This window comes from Diadema setosum, chromosome 17, assembly GCF_964275005.1.
Source record: "Diadema setosum chromosome 17, eeDiaSeto1, whole genome shotgun sequence".
NCBI lineage: Eukaryota > Metazoa > Echinodermata > Echinoidea > Diadematoida > Diadematidae > Diadema > Diadema setosum.
This window is the reverse complement of record NC_092701.1, coordinates 36,983,217-36,999,733: the sequence shown is the minus strand read 5'-3', so window position 1 is coordinate 36,999,733 and position 16,517 is coordinate 36,983,217. Positions and strand designations below refer to the sequence as shown.

Below are 16,517 nucleotides of genomic sequence, written 5' to 3'. Positions count from 1 at the left end.
CTTAGGAAAAGAAAATGAACACTGAGCAATGCCCTTGGGAACCTCAGATGGACTGCAGGTACATAAAGCCACACCTTGACATCATCACGAGACCAATATATCAAGCATGTTTCTGCACAAAGATTTGAGTATGATTTCTTTTACTCGTGATTGTGTTGTGCCAATTTTCAGTCTATTATGAGGTAAGGCTTAAAAGGAAATTAAACAGGATTTGCAACAAATTGAAAACAAATACACTTAAAAACATGTATGCTAAGAAGTAAATTCCCATGTACAGATGAGATGTTAACATCTAAAGAGATCATGAGAGGGATATTTACGATGTACATTAAATAAGGAAAAACAAGTTTGCATTTCTCTTATTATAAGTTTGAAGTATGTTATTTGTTGACAAAATCATACCTGCCTGCCAAATTATCATCTTCCACAGCAGGGATATAGGAGTCAACAATGTCTGCCGCTGAGCAAGTGAACACTTCCTTGGAAGTGTCAGACCAAGAACCAACCACAAAGGATGAAAACTCTGCTGCTAGCCCAGCTGGACCTGGCCCAGAGACAGCAGAGGAAACTAAGGGGACGAAAGTGAAAGAGGAGGATCCACCTTCTGGCACAGCGGAAGATAAGACTGCTGTATCAGGTTCCACTCCTACAGGGGCAGAAGAAACACAGCAAGGTCCCAACAAATCAAAAGGTGAAAGGTCAAAACAAATCTTCAATACTGATGAAACTGTCTTGTGCTGCTTCCAATGATTCACCAGCTGTTTTCACAATATCAACAGGTCTGAGAAATGTTCAAGTGACAGACGTTCACGTCTTGATTGCATGTGCTCCAGGGTAAAAGTGCGTCTGTGTACATACATTAATCAATATTAACATTTGAACAAGCAAATACAATTAACATTCACAATTTGTAAAGTAAATATAGACTTAGCATTATGATATCATTACACAGAGATAAATTGAAGTAAAGACTGTGCTTTGCTGGAAGGTCTTACCTTTAAAAAAAAGGGGGGGGGGGACTAAAAATGCGAGTAGGCAGAACAAATGGAAGAATTTTGAAGAACATGTGTCCATTTTATCTGGCCTCTAATGTTTTTTATTCAGAAAACTGACGGAGTGGCAATTAGTGTAAATGGAGACTCCATTCTATGTTCAGATGATGAGAATAGATACTCAGAACAAAAGGCAGTAGTTGGAGGAAAGGTCAAGTTTTGAAATTCTAGAATTTCATACTGATATCTACATATTGAAGCAAGCAGGAATTGTTAGCCATGGGGAATGTGAGATTGTAACTTCACTTTTTGTAAATTGCATTGGGATAATTACAAGGCCCTCTGTTCTATGAGAACACAAACCTTTTAAACTGTGGTAACTTTGACTATTTTTTTTTTGTCTCGTGATGAACTCACTTTTCTGATTTGTCATGTAGGTAAAAAATGAAAAAAAGAAGGAAATATAAAACATTTGTATGTATTCCAGTAGGAAAGTAGTAAGGTGAAGAATTCATTACCTCATTCAGTTTGATTGTCTAGCAAAACATGAGACTTGCTATGGTAACATTCTTGTTGAAAACAAGCAATTGTTAAACAGAGGGGTGAAGATAGAGGTGTGATTTGTCTATAAGTTTAAAAATTTCAATCGTAGAGGGAGAGAAAATGAAGAAAAATCACACCTCAACATTCTTATTGTACGTCTCGAGATAAAACTTGTACCATGCTGTTTGGTTGGTTTTACTCTATTAAAGTTAGCATTTTGTGGAGGAGATTTGCTCTTTTGATCCATGTACAGAGGAAGAACCCCAAACTGTATTTGAAGGAGAGAAAGTCGTCATCATCACTGGGGCAAACTCAGGGATTGGTCTGATAGCAGCACAATTGTTTGCTACGAATGGCTGCGACACCATCATTGCATGCAGAAGTGAGGAAAAGGCCACTGCAGCTATTGCACAAATCAAACAGAAGGTGCCCAGTGGAAAGGTCACATTCATGAAGGTATTCTATTTCATTTTTTATTTTCCATATGATATCTTGCCCAAGGTTTCTCATTACTATTCTTCATAATGCACCCATTTTGTGTTATGGGGGTCCTTCATTTTCATAGGTTTCATAAACTATTCTCAGTTAACTAATCCAATGAGGACGGACTGATTTTGCTACAACACACATTTCCCGTATGTAGACACTTGCTCAAGTAAACTCGAGACTTGTCCTCAATGGGTTAAGCAAGCAAATCTCATTGTGATAAATGGACTTTGATCAGCTTTGATAAGAGATTAAGAAAGACGATATCCTGAGTGGGTTTTGATAGAGAAGTGGAGTCAAAGGATCTTTGAAATCACTGCCCATTATGATTTTTTTTTAAAAGCCTGTAAGATACAGACAAGGTATGGTTTTACATCAACAAGGAATGGATGTCACTTTGAGGAGATATTTGGCCAGATGTGAGATTGAAAAAATGTTAGCGGTGACAGTCACATTCAAATGTTCTGCTATGAAAGTATTATCTATTTCATCTCTTTGCAGGAGAAAAATCAGTGATTTCTCACCTTTGAGTATGATACACAGTACATTTGTGTTACAGAAGGGAATGTTGTTACATTTTGTGAATATGAGTCAACTTGTGAAATTTGTGAGAGTAAAAAAAAAGCATTTATAAATGTGCATTGCTTTGAAGTGAGGAGAAGATGACAGATACGTTTTTGTGTATCCTGCCCTTCTTAGCTTGACCTCGGTTCACTGCAGTCAGTCCGGGAGTTTGTAGACGCATTCCATGCCATGGAAAAACCCCTCCACATTCTCTGCAATAATGCCGGACTTACGACAGGATTTTCTGTGAAGCAGAGAAGTGAAACGGAGGACAAGTTTGAAATGACATTTGGTGTCAATCATCTTGGTGAGGATTCCATATGATTTTTTAATATCTGGTCCCAGTGTGCTGCAGCCCTTGGGTCAAAGGTCAGGGGCAGATCCAGGAATTCTGTTAAGGGGGGGCGTGACTAATTATTTCTGGTGCCACTTCCGGGTTTCATTTCATTTTTTTCTTTTTATTTCTTTTGTATTTAACGAAAAATAAAGGGGGGGGGGGCGTGCGCTGGTTGCGCCCCCCTCTGGATCCGTCACTGAAGGTCACTATACTTTCTCTATTATGGCATATTTTTTTTCTGAAAAGGCAGTTAAGATGAAGGTCAGTGACATATCTATTTGCAGGTTTTACCATGTCAAGTCAAGTGAGTGAGTGAGCATGCTATAAAGATTATTGTGGCCATGTATGACCCCGTTTACAGTGCGAGGCTCGCCTTCATTTCAGTGTAAATGCGCAAAAGGCCAAATGCGGGGCCAAAATTGGCTGCGCATTTGACCACGCTATGGAGGTGGTCTCGGGAGCCGCGGCCGACCCCCGCTTTTTCTCAGTGTAAACGCAAACTGGGCCAAATGCGCGGCCAATTTTAGTCTGGCTTCCAAACCCTCTGCCCGTACTATTTCGCTATTCAGGATATTAACCCCCTCAACGTCGAAAACTAGTATAGTTTAAGGTGGTTTTTTTCCTGCAAAGGATTTTTCCTTCGGCAAAGGCCTTGTCGCCACAGAATTCAGTTGGCAAAGGGTCTGAAAACCAGACCATACCAAATTGTGTTTGTTTACAAGCAGAGCGCCACTACGACAAAATATTGAAAGGTTTGAATTAACAGCGCGGCCGAGCCTGGCAGTGTAAACGGACAAAATTGCGGGGCTCGGCCTCGCAATTGAGGCTGGGCTCAGCCGCGGCTCGGCCCAGCCCCGCACTGTAGACGGAGTCATAGTCTATTCAATTGTAGAATGTATCAAGGTTAAGACTTTGTGTGATTGTAGATCTATTTGTCCTGACGTTGGTTTGATTAAGTAATCATGAAAGTATGGACCGTAAAAACTCAGATTGCATGGAGTATTGCAAGAGATTAAGAATTTCATGACTTTATTCTCAGGTGTAAAACTGATTCTTCAATAACATTTTACAGTTGTATTCTATGTCTGCATAGTTGAAATATCATGTATTTTGGCATGTTGGCAGAACTCTACGCTGTCATGATATACAGCTCTGTATCTTGGATAGACACGCACATGCATGTGACCTGGCTTTAGGTGTGGCAGTATGGAAGCCCTACATAATGTATGATTGAAATCTGCTGAAACTAGTTAGAGAAGGAAAATGAAGACATTGAATGTTGCTGACGTGGGCTTGAATTCTCTTCTGCTGAGCATTTTCCTGCTGAGCATTATGTTTTCGGGTCGTCCGTCCGTCCGTCCTGTTTTGTTTTTGTCGATATCTCAAGAACCGTGTGGTGGTTTTACATAAAACTTGGTATGAGGGTAAAGCCTGGGGGGATAATACTTTGTTTGGATTGTAGGGTCACGGGGTCAAAGGTCAAAGGTCACAGATTATTTTGTGAAAAAAAAGGTTGAAAATTCATGTTTTTCTCCATATCTCGCAAATGGTTCAAGGTATCTTCATGGAAGTTAGTATATATGCTTGTTCCAATGGGCAGTGATTATCTAGGGAAGTTGGGGGTCGTGGTTCAAAGGTCAGGGGGTCAAAGGTCAAGGTCAACTCCTCAAAATATCACTACTTTCCTTATATTTATGCAATGCCTGAAGGTGTTTTTTTTTTTTTTTTTTAACTTGATGTATGCATGTATTACCCGTATTACCCGATATATATTCTGTGGGAGGTTTCTTGCCAAAAGGTCAAAGGTCAAAAGGTCAAAGGTCAAGTGAAAGTGAAAATGGTTCAAGATATCATCATGAAACTTACATATTTATGCATGTTCAACCTAACAGTGATTCTCTTTGGAACTGTGAGGTCAAAGGTCAAAGGCCAGGTTTAGATAATGCTATTTTCCCATTTGATACTGAAATTATACTTTTTCTTAATACCTTAAAAATTACTCAATGCATAAACTTATAAAAGGGTCAAAAGTCAAGTAAAAATCATCAGTTCCCCAAATACCTGCACTCTGACATTTTTAATCATTCATCCAATTGAACCTAGTTCCAGGAAAGTGAACATTCAGCACATTTGTGGCAAACCTGTCATTTTAATATTTTGCCAATTGTGTGAAACTGTCATCACATATTGTCAAGACATTGTACTATAGACCTAATAGGAGAACCATGCATTATGGCGGAGGCATATCAGTCGCTGTAGCGATATATCTAGTTTTTCCATCAATCCAAACCATCTGCAATAAATTTGTGGAAGTAGATTTTTTTTCCCCAAAGAATTTTCATGTAGGCAAGTTGCTAGTATAGCAGTTTTGATTATGCAGGAATGTTATGAATCATGACCATGCAGAAACCTTAGTGTTGATGATGGATTATTTTTTTTTTTCATGTGAACAGGGCACTTTCTATTGACCAACCTCCTCATGGAAGACCTGAAGAAGACGGCTCGTTGCCATGGAGAGGCCAGGATCATCTCCACCTCATCCCTCTTGCATGATCCTGATAGAGCAAGAGGTAAGCAGAGTAGTCTCTCTCTTTAGGTGTTTCATTGATATTAGGCATGGCTATGGAAGATGCTTTTCTTATTATATGGAGACTTAACCCTAATCCCACCGGGTTTTTTGAGGGACTTGAAACCACGGGGGGGGGGGGGGGGGGGGGGGGGAGCTTTTTTGACCCCCCTTCAGATCTCAGTTGTGAATAGCGCGATCCTCATGAAAATTTGCACTACTATATAAGGTAGAGGCCAATGTAATCTACAAACTGTATAGTTAGATTTTTCACATTTTAATTTATGTATTTTATATTAATTTATGCTAATTTATGCAAAATATATATATTTTTTTTGCCTATTAATCAAAAAATACAGCTCCAAGACTTCTAATTTTTGGTGAACATATTCTTTTCAATATCCTTGGCAATAATATTGTAGCAAAAATTCGGCTTCATAATTATTTCTTATATATTTTATTGTTTATTGAATGTCTTATGTATTCCTATGTTTTTTCACTTTTTGTTTTTGTTGTAAAACAAATCTATGATTGCTTTTCTTTCAAATGCCTTGTAGCTACATTACTGTAAGTGCATGAATTTTGCAGAGTTTACACGCAAATCCAGTAGGGAACACTGCTTGCTGGTCAGTCACCTCAATGCTACCTTTATGTGAGATGAGCGGAATCTCAAGAAACGCTTTCATTATGTAGCATTTGGCGACTTATCGATAGGTTTGGGTGGGTTTGTGCGTTTCAGCAGAATATGCGAAGTTGGCACATCGTTGTCTTAGTCAGGCATGCGAACGTGGCACATAAAGAGTTAATGCATTAACCACACTGCCATTTTAGCTGCCCTCACTGGTTATGGTCAGTTTGTAACAGTAAGCAGAAGTGTTTGAAATCAAATATTGACTAGATATGATTGAAGATATTTGATTCACAAAAAAAAAAAAAAAATGGGAAGATATGTAATGCTAGCAAAGAAAGTGTTAGCACTGTTGTCAAGTACTGAACACAGTCAAGTTCCATTGATAGTTGATGAACCAATTCCCCAATGTGACTTGAATTTGTGCCCTCGTGTTTGCAGTCTAACAGCCCCTACCACTAGGCCACATAGAATATCAGTGGCATATCACATATTTGTCTGTATACATTTCTGAATACACCACAAATATTCATTACTGGTGTGTAAATGGGTATTGAATGTTATTGTTTTTATGTGTGTTAGTTTTGTGTGTTTACAGGGAGAAAAATATGTCAAACTTGATGAAGTACAGTTTTGTGATATGGCTTTATCAGGCACTCAATGAAAAGTGGATGAGAATCACACTGTTAAATTTTAGTATCTGATGACCTTGTATACTGCGTTGACCTACAATACTACACAAATCAGGTCTTTATTTCCACCATCGTAGCTTGAAGAACTTTTGCAAAGAATAGAATGCATGAACCCTTGCAAAAAACATAATTTTCTGCACTAGCTTTAATGTAAACCCTACAAGGACTCTGGCGTATGTTCTGGAAATTTCTTCTTCTTTTTGGCAGTGATTTTCTGTGTGTCAATCTTTGTTCTCTACACTTTGATTCCAGCTGTGTGGAGTTCAGACATACCAAATTATGTCAGATTACTCTTTGTAGATTGCATACATATCCTTTAACTCACTGAGGATGGTTTGATTTTGCTACAACACACATTTCCCATAGACGCTTGTCCGAGTATACTCGGGACTTGTCCTTCATGGGTTAAGATGACGATGTGCATAACAGGCATTTACTCAGTTTTTTTCTTCCTCTCAAGTCAATGTTATGTTATAATACCCTGTACCATTTCCACAGATTATTCACATGCCACAGCAGATTTTGAGATAAATGTATGTTTAACAGTATGACCAAGTTAATGCCCCAAAGGCCCACTTATTATGTAACAAGCATTTCACTGTAATAAATAAAAGAACATATCAGAACCATACATCTCCAAAATCAATCCATAAATGAGCCAATTTTCATACATGGAAGTCCAACTTGCTTGCAAGATCCATTAGGAGTCCTGTGGCTGTGAGGAACTACGAACTCACTCAATGCCCAAGCCCCATTAGTGTTAAGCTTCCCTAGGTTGTTCCTTGAAGTTTGTCTGTAATTCAAAGATTGATGTCTGATGAAGGACAACTAGAAAAGAGATTCACATCAGGTTTCCTATGTCTGAGACTGGAAACACTATGGCCTTAACATGAGAAGAAGCTCTATCACCCACCAGGTCTTCCCAATCTATGTAAAATATTGGCAATTTCCATGCTAAATGTCAATGCTTACTGAAAAAAATAATGATTGTAATTTGAACAGTTTTGAACACTAATGAGGGACTTACTGTCATAATGGAACATTTAACTGGAAGAGGGAGGGAGAGAGAGAGAGAGAGAGAGATGAAGACATGGGATATTCTGAGAAATAAGGACACACCAGTTCCATCAACCAAAGTGTGTTCATGTTTCTTGCTTGTGAAGTTGTTGGAGGAGTCAATTTGTTTTTAGACTGCTATCTGCCCTACATGTTGTCGTTGTGTGAGAAAGTAGAGGTATCCAAGTCGGTGATGCACTGCAGTTGAGTGGCTCATAATAAACTAGTTTTCATCGGTGCATATTTTTTCACTGGGCTAGCAGCGATAGAGGTGCATAAATTCTGCCTGTACTGCCCTAGTTAGCATGTATGAGACACTCTTGTGATGAACCAGCAGTGGGGAAAAGACTTTGTTCAAGTGCTGGTCATCTTTAACAGATAAGCTTGTTTGCCCATAGGCTACTCATGGTGACATGCATGGGGCTAGGTACTGAATGTAAATTGATGTTGTAGTCAGACCTTTCAGTATGTGTACACTCGAAGATTACTGGGATGATTGCTCATTTAGCTTGATAACAATGTCTGCGTGCACCTTTAGCCCTAACCTAAGAAAGGTTAAATCAAATTGTTTAGCAATAATGTGCATTTGACCTGTAAATCGTTAGCCGATTGAGAACCGGAAGGATGGTTTCACGTTTTAAGATTTGAACACATACAATGTATATAGAATGAAACAATCAGTTCTCATGAAATAACGAGTTAATTCAATCAAATGTGGATAGATTATAAGCACACTGTTCCAAATATCAGGTGAAGAAGTGCCCTTGTAAATAAATGATTGTTAACATTTTACTAGAAATGAAAATAATATAAAATTGACGCCATAGTTTAGAGGAGATTGAGCTCTACAACATGATGCCAATAACTCAATACCCCCCCCCCCCCCAAAAAAAAAAAAAAATATATATATATATATTGTGATAATGCCCTTTTGGTTCTCAGCCAATAGTATGATGGAATGACCCAGTCCATTTTCAGACACTAGGACTGCTCCTTCAAAAGCAGCCTTTAATTGTTCCTGAATGAAGAATTTATTGTGTGGACTCTTTTAATATGCCATGGTTTCTTGTAATGGTTGAATAAAAGTTGACCTCTGTTGAGTTGTATTTTATGGAATTTTATTATTTTAGATACATGATGATTGGAGAGGTTAGGAGAGTTAACATCTGGAATACTATCAGTTTATTTAAAAGTGAATGAAATACATTAACAAAGCATAAAGGAAAAAAAAGCCATTAGACTAATCTGCCCTACTTTGGCAAAAGGCAGCAAGTGACAAAAGTGACATTTCTCGTAAAAGAGCAAAATGTGTCTGTCATATACACTGATATCAATGGACCATCATGATGTCTTATCTAACATATCTCTTAGTAGGATGAGTGTTTCTGCATGAAATTTGGCCTGGAAGAAGAGCTCATTATGTGAATTATGAAAACATCAATAACTTAAATTCGGATGGTATGTCACCTGCTTCCTTTTGCCAAAGTAGGGCAGTAATGCTCACATGTGATGTGATCCTTGTGATTTCCAGTGGCTCTCTCTCTATTTCTTTTGGTTGATAATTGTCATACTATGATATACAATGTATTATATTAAATGGGTTAGTCAAATACCAGTTAGTGATTGGCTAAACACAGTCATGTGATGGAGGAACATTCGTTATGTTCGCCCATGGGAAAACATTTTCATGTACCGGTAACAAATGACAGAAGGCCTAGGACCCCTCAGGGTTTGAAATGCTATTTCGGGAGGCTATAAGTCCCTCGACTTCGTCTTGGGACTTATAACCTCCCTCAGTAGCATTTCAAACCCTTCGGGTGGAACATTCATTATGTTCCCTCCCCCGCCAGTCATCATCTATATAATAATATGTATTGAAGCTAGAGACGGTATTTTTCTGAGCTGTTTGTTTGTCTTAAGTGTCATCAAGCCTCATGCAGGACCAATTATTATTTAAATTTCTTCAGGAAAGAAAGCACATCTGGACTTTGACAATTTGATGATGGACAAGCCTGGCACGTTTGATGGAGAGGTGGCGTACTGTAACTCAAAGCTGGCAAATTGTGCTTTCTCTGTTGAACTCTCAAGGAGGCTTGACGGCACCAATGTCACCACAAACACAATCTGCCCAGGTATTCTGTTTTCAAATTCTGTTGTCATTTTGTTTGAATCATTAAGCTATAAGATTCTGATTTTGTACCTAAATTCTTAAATTTGATAATGTATGAGAAAAGAGATGACTGGATTACACTAAGAAGAGTTGGCTTACTCCATTAGAAGTTATATCTACTTCTTAATCTGTAGTGCTTTTCCTCTGAATGCTAATGCTAGTACAGTGAACTCCCATTATAACGAAGTTCTCTGGAACGGCAGTTTTCTTTCATTTTATCGAAATTTTGTTATATCCAAACCATTAAATTGCATGAAGATATATATACATGATAATAATTTTGGGAACTGAATTTTTGCTTCATTATAACAAGAATTTCATTGTAACAGTGCTTGTTATAACAGGAGTGCACTGTATTCGTTATTCTGTCATTGTCTTGGCTGTTATATCAAATATACGAAAGAGCAGCATTTGAAGTAGGAGACCACATTCGAAATAAAAAAAAAAGAATTTTATGAAAAATAGGGGTAGGGGAGGAGACTATTAGTCCATTATGTCCAGAAATGATGATTCATTGGATAGTTGGTGTCAGATAGAATTCACTGTAAGGTCCTATTAAACTTCTCATTCAATTGTTAAAAGGACCTTTCAATCTTGAGGAGTTAGCAGATTCAAAACTGTCACTGAAAATGAAACGCAAAAGATTAAAGAAACATTCGATTCTAATTTTTCATTCTCATTAGTGTGTAGATGGTTGGAACAAATTTGGGAAAGTTTGGAACTGATATGTGGAAAAGTTCTTTTATCACTCAGCTTCTTATAGGGAATAGTTCTGATTACCGAAAACATGTAGCATGGTTTCGATGAAGGAATGCTGTAGGACTTATATCCATTGATGTTGACTGCAGAAGGGCTTGAATTCTTTGCCCTCAGCATTCACAGGTCAGTACTTTTTTATTTATTACTTTATATTTCTTTGACCACTCTTTCAAAGGTTTTATTCCATCCACTGGGCTTAGCCGCAATGAGTCACTAGGTACCAGGATAAAGCTGACCATTGTCATCCCACTGCTGAAGTTGTTTGGTGTCACTCGCACGGTGCAGCATGGGGGCAGTCTTCTGTATGATGTGGCCACTAATCAGCAGTGGAAAGGTAAGAAGTGAGAATTGAAAGGGTGATCAAGTGGTGGTACCCAGCTGGAATGGAGAGCAGACAGATAATCATTGTGATATTATCAATATCATCATTATTAGTTGTAGTACTGTAGTACATTACTACTACTACTAGCAGTAGTAAATATTGTAGTAGTAGTAGTAGTATAGTAGTAGTGGTAGTAGTAGTTGCAGCAGTAACAGTAGGAGCAGTAGTAAGTAGTAGTAATAGAAGTTGTTGTAGAAGTAGTAGTAGTAGTAGTAGTAGTAGTAGTAGTAGTAGTAGTAGTAGTAGTAGTAGTAGTAGTAGTAGTAGTAGTAGTAGTAGTAGTAGTAGTGGTAGTAGTGGTAGTAGTGGTAGTAGTAGTAGTAGTAAAAGTAGTTGTAGCAGTAGTAGTAGTAGTAGTAGTGCATGGTAAAAGTAATAGTAAAAGTAATACTTCCAGTAGTAATATTAAAATACTGCTATGGCTATTGCTACTGTGGTAAAGACAGAGCAAACTAAACTCTGTCTTTATTGCCGTATGATACTATAAAAGTGGATATTTTTTGCTCGAGTAATTTTTCTCGCTCAGCCGGGTAAGATGAATTTGGCATGTTTTTGATTCTTTTTTTTTTTTTTTGGACACAGGACATTAACTACTGGAACATAAGGCATGTAAAAATATTTGTGTGCTTTTATTTTTGTGCTAGCTTCTTGTTGTGCAAGATGCGTGAAAATTTCCACACCTCAAAAATGTCCACTTTTACAGTAGAGATGTACTAAAGAAACTTTTTTTTACCTTGCTCTTGAGGTATAATTAGTTTAACCTGTTTTCTTCATGCATGTTTTCTTCCAGGTGTGACTGGCAAACATTTCTCAGACTTCAAAGAGATGTTGAGCTCTGAGGAATCCAGGGAGGTGGAAGTAGGAAAGAGGTTGTGGGATGTCTCTGCTGACCTCACCAACTGCCCAGAGGCCAAGACTTTGGGAGTCCAAGGTTCATAGGGTCATTCTGAAAGGTTTGCTCCAACTTGTGACAAGTCAGATCTAGAGAGAAAAAAAAAAAGAATGCGTTCCATTTCTGCCCAGGTAGTTGTTTGATAAGGTCATCATTATCATTTTAAGCCAAACCATTTCTATTTCTACTATGGTATACTGACTTTGTGATATATTAAGCCTAGAGATGTCTATTTTGATGTTGTTTAATAAGTGGGCCTATGTAGTATGATCCTGTTATAAAAATAACAACAACAAATGAATCTTTATAAGACAAAAGTAACCTGCGAGAAGGTAACCACTATAAACAAGCACATGTGTCAATTTATTCCAGGCTTGAACGTTTTGAGTGCTTAAAATATTTTATATCTATTGTTTCATTCACCAAAATGAAATGAACAAACAAGAAAACAAAATTACTTGCAAAATGGGGCATTTTCTTCTCTGTGTGGCAATGCAATGGGCCGAATGCATAAAACAAGCAATTGCTTGTAAGCAATTGCTTCAAGCAAAAGCACAAGCTCGTCTAGCAAAAGGTCTAGCTCAAGCAATTGCTTAAATCCATATGCATAATCTTTTGCTTATGCCAATACCTTTTGCTTGCCCCGCACAAGCAATTGCTTGCATTTTCAACAAAAGGGATGTCACGCCTGTGCGAACACAAGAACAAAGGCGAGTGTGGCAGCATGTATTTGAAAGGGCATGTGTGTGTGGAAACATTTCCTGACATAGCAGAAGAGCTATGAAATGCACACACAGACACACACACACGTATTACTGGCTGATTCCCATCACTGCAGCTTACAGCAGCCCGGATCTGCCAGATCGCACGTGGAGAGAGGTCTCCTCGCTCTTCACCGAAGTCAGACATCCTACCTGTTTTTCATCACATTTTGCGTACTAACCACTGGACATTTCCGTTGTTGAAATGAAAAAGTTTCTTACACTACTTATGAGTAATTTCTTGTAGATTTATACCACTCCTTCACAAGTGTGGTCTTTCTTTTATAAATATGAAAATGATACTTAAAAGGGAACGTTCCGGTTAAGCAAAAGCTCAAGCTCATTTTACAGCGCTTGGAAAATCGTAAGCAATTGCTAGCAAGAACTAGCAAATGGTATGTTTTATGCATACGTTTTTCAGCAAATGCTTGGTCTCTAAGCAATTGCTTGCGGGCAGCAAGCAATAGCTTGTGCTTGCTAGCAAAAGCTTCTGCTTGCAAGCAATTGCTTGTTTTTATGCATACGGATTCAAGTAAAAGGCTAGCACAAGCAATTGGTAGCATTTATGCATTCGGCCCAATGGATTGACCAAAGTAATTCCTTTGTGCTTATGAGACCCAAATGTCTCAAGTAAACTCTTGCATTCATTCACCGTCCAGCATGTGTCGATGTGCATAAACTGTTTAGATTTGCAGGGTTTTCTTCTTGAAAATCCCGTGAGAGATTTTCACCAAACTTTACATATGACTACAAGTGCTCAACTGCCATTTCTATACAAATTATCAGGGCTATTTTTTATAAGGTGAGTGTGCTATACCGCTGGCAGGGCTGTGCTGAGACGTATGTGTGCTTATTGATGTATACAGTAAACATACAGATTTTCATGCAAATTGCAACTTACCTTGTGTGTAAAGACGGGCCAGTCGAGTGTGGTGTCCTTGTGTTTTGGTCATCCATTTCATCATACTCTAAACCTCACAAAGGCTCATAATGAATTGATGTAGAGTCTTGGATTAGATTCAAGAAATTAATGTTACCTTTGCACAGTAGGCCTGCATTTTCTATGGTTTAATTGGGACTCTCATGATTAACAGGAAGACTGTGGTTCATATGAGAGACATCAGCATTTCTGAGGAATTTTCTCTGAATATTCAGGGATTTTATAGGGTATTGCATCATAAAACAATTTGCAATAAGCTTGTCAGTGATAGATCATGTGTATGAATGATTCAGAGTGCAGTAGGGTCTCTTGTATTGTGCTTTGTGTAATATACTGTAAAATATTCGCGGCATGAATTTTTCGCGAATTGGAGCCAACGGCCTTTTTTGCGGCATGAAATTTTCGGGAACTGCCGCTGGCATTCAATGCATAAAGTGTAGATAAGAACTTTCGCGTGCATTTTAATTTCGCGAATCTTGACGCTCGCGAAATTAAAATGCACGCAAAAATTACTCGTTTTACAGTATGTGTCTTACTAGAGAGGATGGTGTGATTACACACAACATAAAAGAATGGAGATAAAATGTACCCAGACTTTTGACTGGGTGTGTAAATGTTACTGAGACAAACAAAAACCAAGAAATGTTTGGTTGTTAGAAAGCAAAATATAAAGTTGTAACACATAGGCCTACAACTCAAAGCTTCAGGCAGTTTATCTTTACAACTATTTACTAGTCCTTCAACACTCATGTAAGTGGTATAGTTGTTTTTATTCTCTTTATGAAGATGTGAGCACCTAAGTTAGTTTTATATTCATATGTAACTGAATGCATTTAGTAAAGCATATGAACTGTCTCATAGTTATTGTAGAAGACGAAAAAACACATGTACAACTGCACAAAGCTTAATGCCATTTATTCTTAAACTCCTCACTTGTCAAACACTCCTTTAATTGTAACAGATGTCTTTATTTACCTAATTTGTTTGTGTGTATGTATATACATACACCCACATTCATACATTTCATGTATTTTAAGGGGTTTAATTCTTTTTTAATGAAATTATTGTATTAAGTGTTGTAAAATGTTTTCTTTTTTTAGACAAAACACAGTAATGGAATACTGTGTACTTGCCTCACATACAATCTTCATTTTGCAGTATCTCAATTCATGGGTTTATTTGGAGATCTGGTTTATAATTACTGATTGTTGGAATTTGAATGATAAAACACTGTAAAAGCAAGCACATATTTGGCAGTTTAGATCCTGTGCTGCACTTTATGTCTTGAAAATTATTTTTATACCCCCGCCAAACGAAGTTTGAAGGGGGTATATAGGAATCAGCGGACGGTCGGGCGGTCGGTCGAGCGGTCGGTCGGCCGGTCGGGCGGTCGGGCGGTCGGTCCGTTGCAAATCTTGCGTCGCGAACTACTTCCTCAGTTTTCGACCGATTCCCATAAAACTTGGCACAGATGTGTGCCTTGGGTTGTAGATGTGCAAGACGTATTTTTTGACAGTACCCAAAAGTACGTTGCCATGGTAACGGCATATTATGGGCAAAAATGGGTACAAATCTTGCGTCGCGAACTCCTCCCACAGTTTTTGATCAATTTTTATGAAATTAGGTACAGATGTTCATCTGAATATGTTAATGTGCAAGACACATATTTCCGCAGTGGCAAAAAGTGTGTTGCCATGGTAACGGCATGTTATTGGTAAAATATAGGGCAAAATGCTTCATGGCAAAACTGCTTCATCAGTGTTCTTCCAATTCTCATGGAATTCATATTGAATGTTTGTCTTAGGATAAAGGTCAGCATGACACATTTCTTGACAGTGACAAAAAGTATGTTGCCATGGTAACAGCTCACATATTATGAGCCAAAATGATGGAAAATTTTGTGTTGCAAACGACTTCCTCAGTTTTTGCCCAATTTCCATGAAACTTGGTACAGATGTGTGCCTTTGGTTGTAGATGTGCAAGACGCATTTTTTGACAGTACTCGAAAGTACGTTGCCATGGTAACGGCATATTAATGGCAGAAGATCAAGGAAAGATCTTGTGGATTTAAGTACTTCCTCAGTTTTTTGACCAAAGCTTATAAAATGTGGCACACACCTTGATCTTGGTGGGAAGATGTGGAAGACATATTTTTCGGAGCTGCGTTGCCATGGTAACGGCATATAAATGGCAGAAGATCAAGGAAAGATCTTGCGGATTGAACTACTTCCTCTGTATTCGACTGAAGCTCATGAAATGTGGCACACACATTGGTCTTGGTGGGAAGATGCGCAAAACATATTTTTTGGACATGTCGGAAGCTGCGTTGCCATGGTAACGGCATATTAATGGCGGAAGATCAAGGAAAGATCTTGTGGATTGAACTACTTCCTCAGTTTTTGACAAAAGCTTATGAAATGTGGCACACACAATAGTCTTGGTGGGAAGATGTGCAAGACATATTTTTCGGACGTGTCGGAAGCTGCGTTGCCATGGTAACGGCATTTAAATGGCAGAAGATCAAGGAAAGATCATTCCTTGGGTAAGACTGTCGTCACGGGGCGGGGGTATTAATCACCTTAAGTGATATTTCTAGTTTATCATGATATTTCATCAAGGATACATGTAGCACTCAATACTGGACACATGTCATAATGGAGAGTTCCAGACAGGTCAGAAAAAAATGTTTATCTCTGCATGTACTTATAAATCATTAAGAGTTGTTTAGAAGGAAAATGTGATTCCAGTT

At 38.2% G+C, this 16,517-nt stretch overlaps 1 protein-coding gene across 1 annotated transcript; it reads left to right on the top strand.

Annotated features, from left to right (window-relative positions):
- The first annotated feature begins 450 nt into the window (after positions 1-450).
- Positions 451-12,553, top strand: LOC140240666 (retinol dehydrogenase 11-like). Its single transcript, XM_072320420.1, has 7 exons — positions 451-691; positions 1,789-1,991; positions 2,721-2,892; positions 5,376-5,492; positions 9,832-9,996; positions 10,969-11,127; positions 11,966-12,553. The coding sequence occupies exons 1-7, from the start codon at positions 451-453 to the stop codon at positions 12,112-12,114; spliced, it is 1,206 nt and encodes a 401-aa protein (XP_072176521.1). The 3' UTR covers positions 12,115-12,553.
- Positions 12,554-16,517: the final 3,964 nt, after the last annotated feature.

Excerpts from the sequence above, each read along its gene's own strand:
- LOC140240666 (XM_072320420.1), top strand. The coding sequence starts at position 451 with ATGTCTGCCGCTGAGCAAGTGAACACTTCCTTGGAAGTGTCAGACCAA. Across the intron at positions 1,992-2,720 it reads GAAAGGTCACATTCATGAAG|CTTGACCTCGGTTCACTGCA; the intron begins GTATTCTATTTC and ends TGCCCTTCTTAG. Across the intron at positions 9,997-10,968 it reads CACAAACACAATCTGCCCAG|GTTTTATTCCATCCACTGGG; the intron begins GTATTCTGTTTT and ends ACTCTTTCAAAG.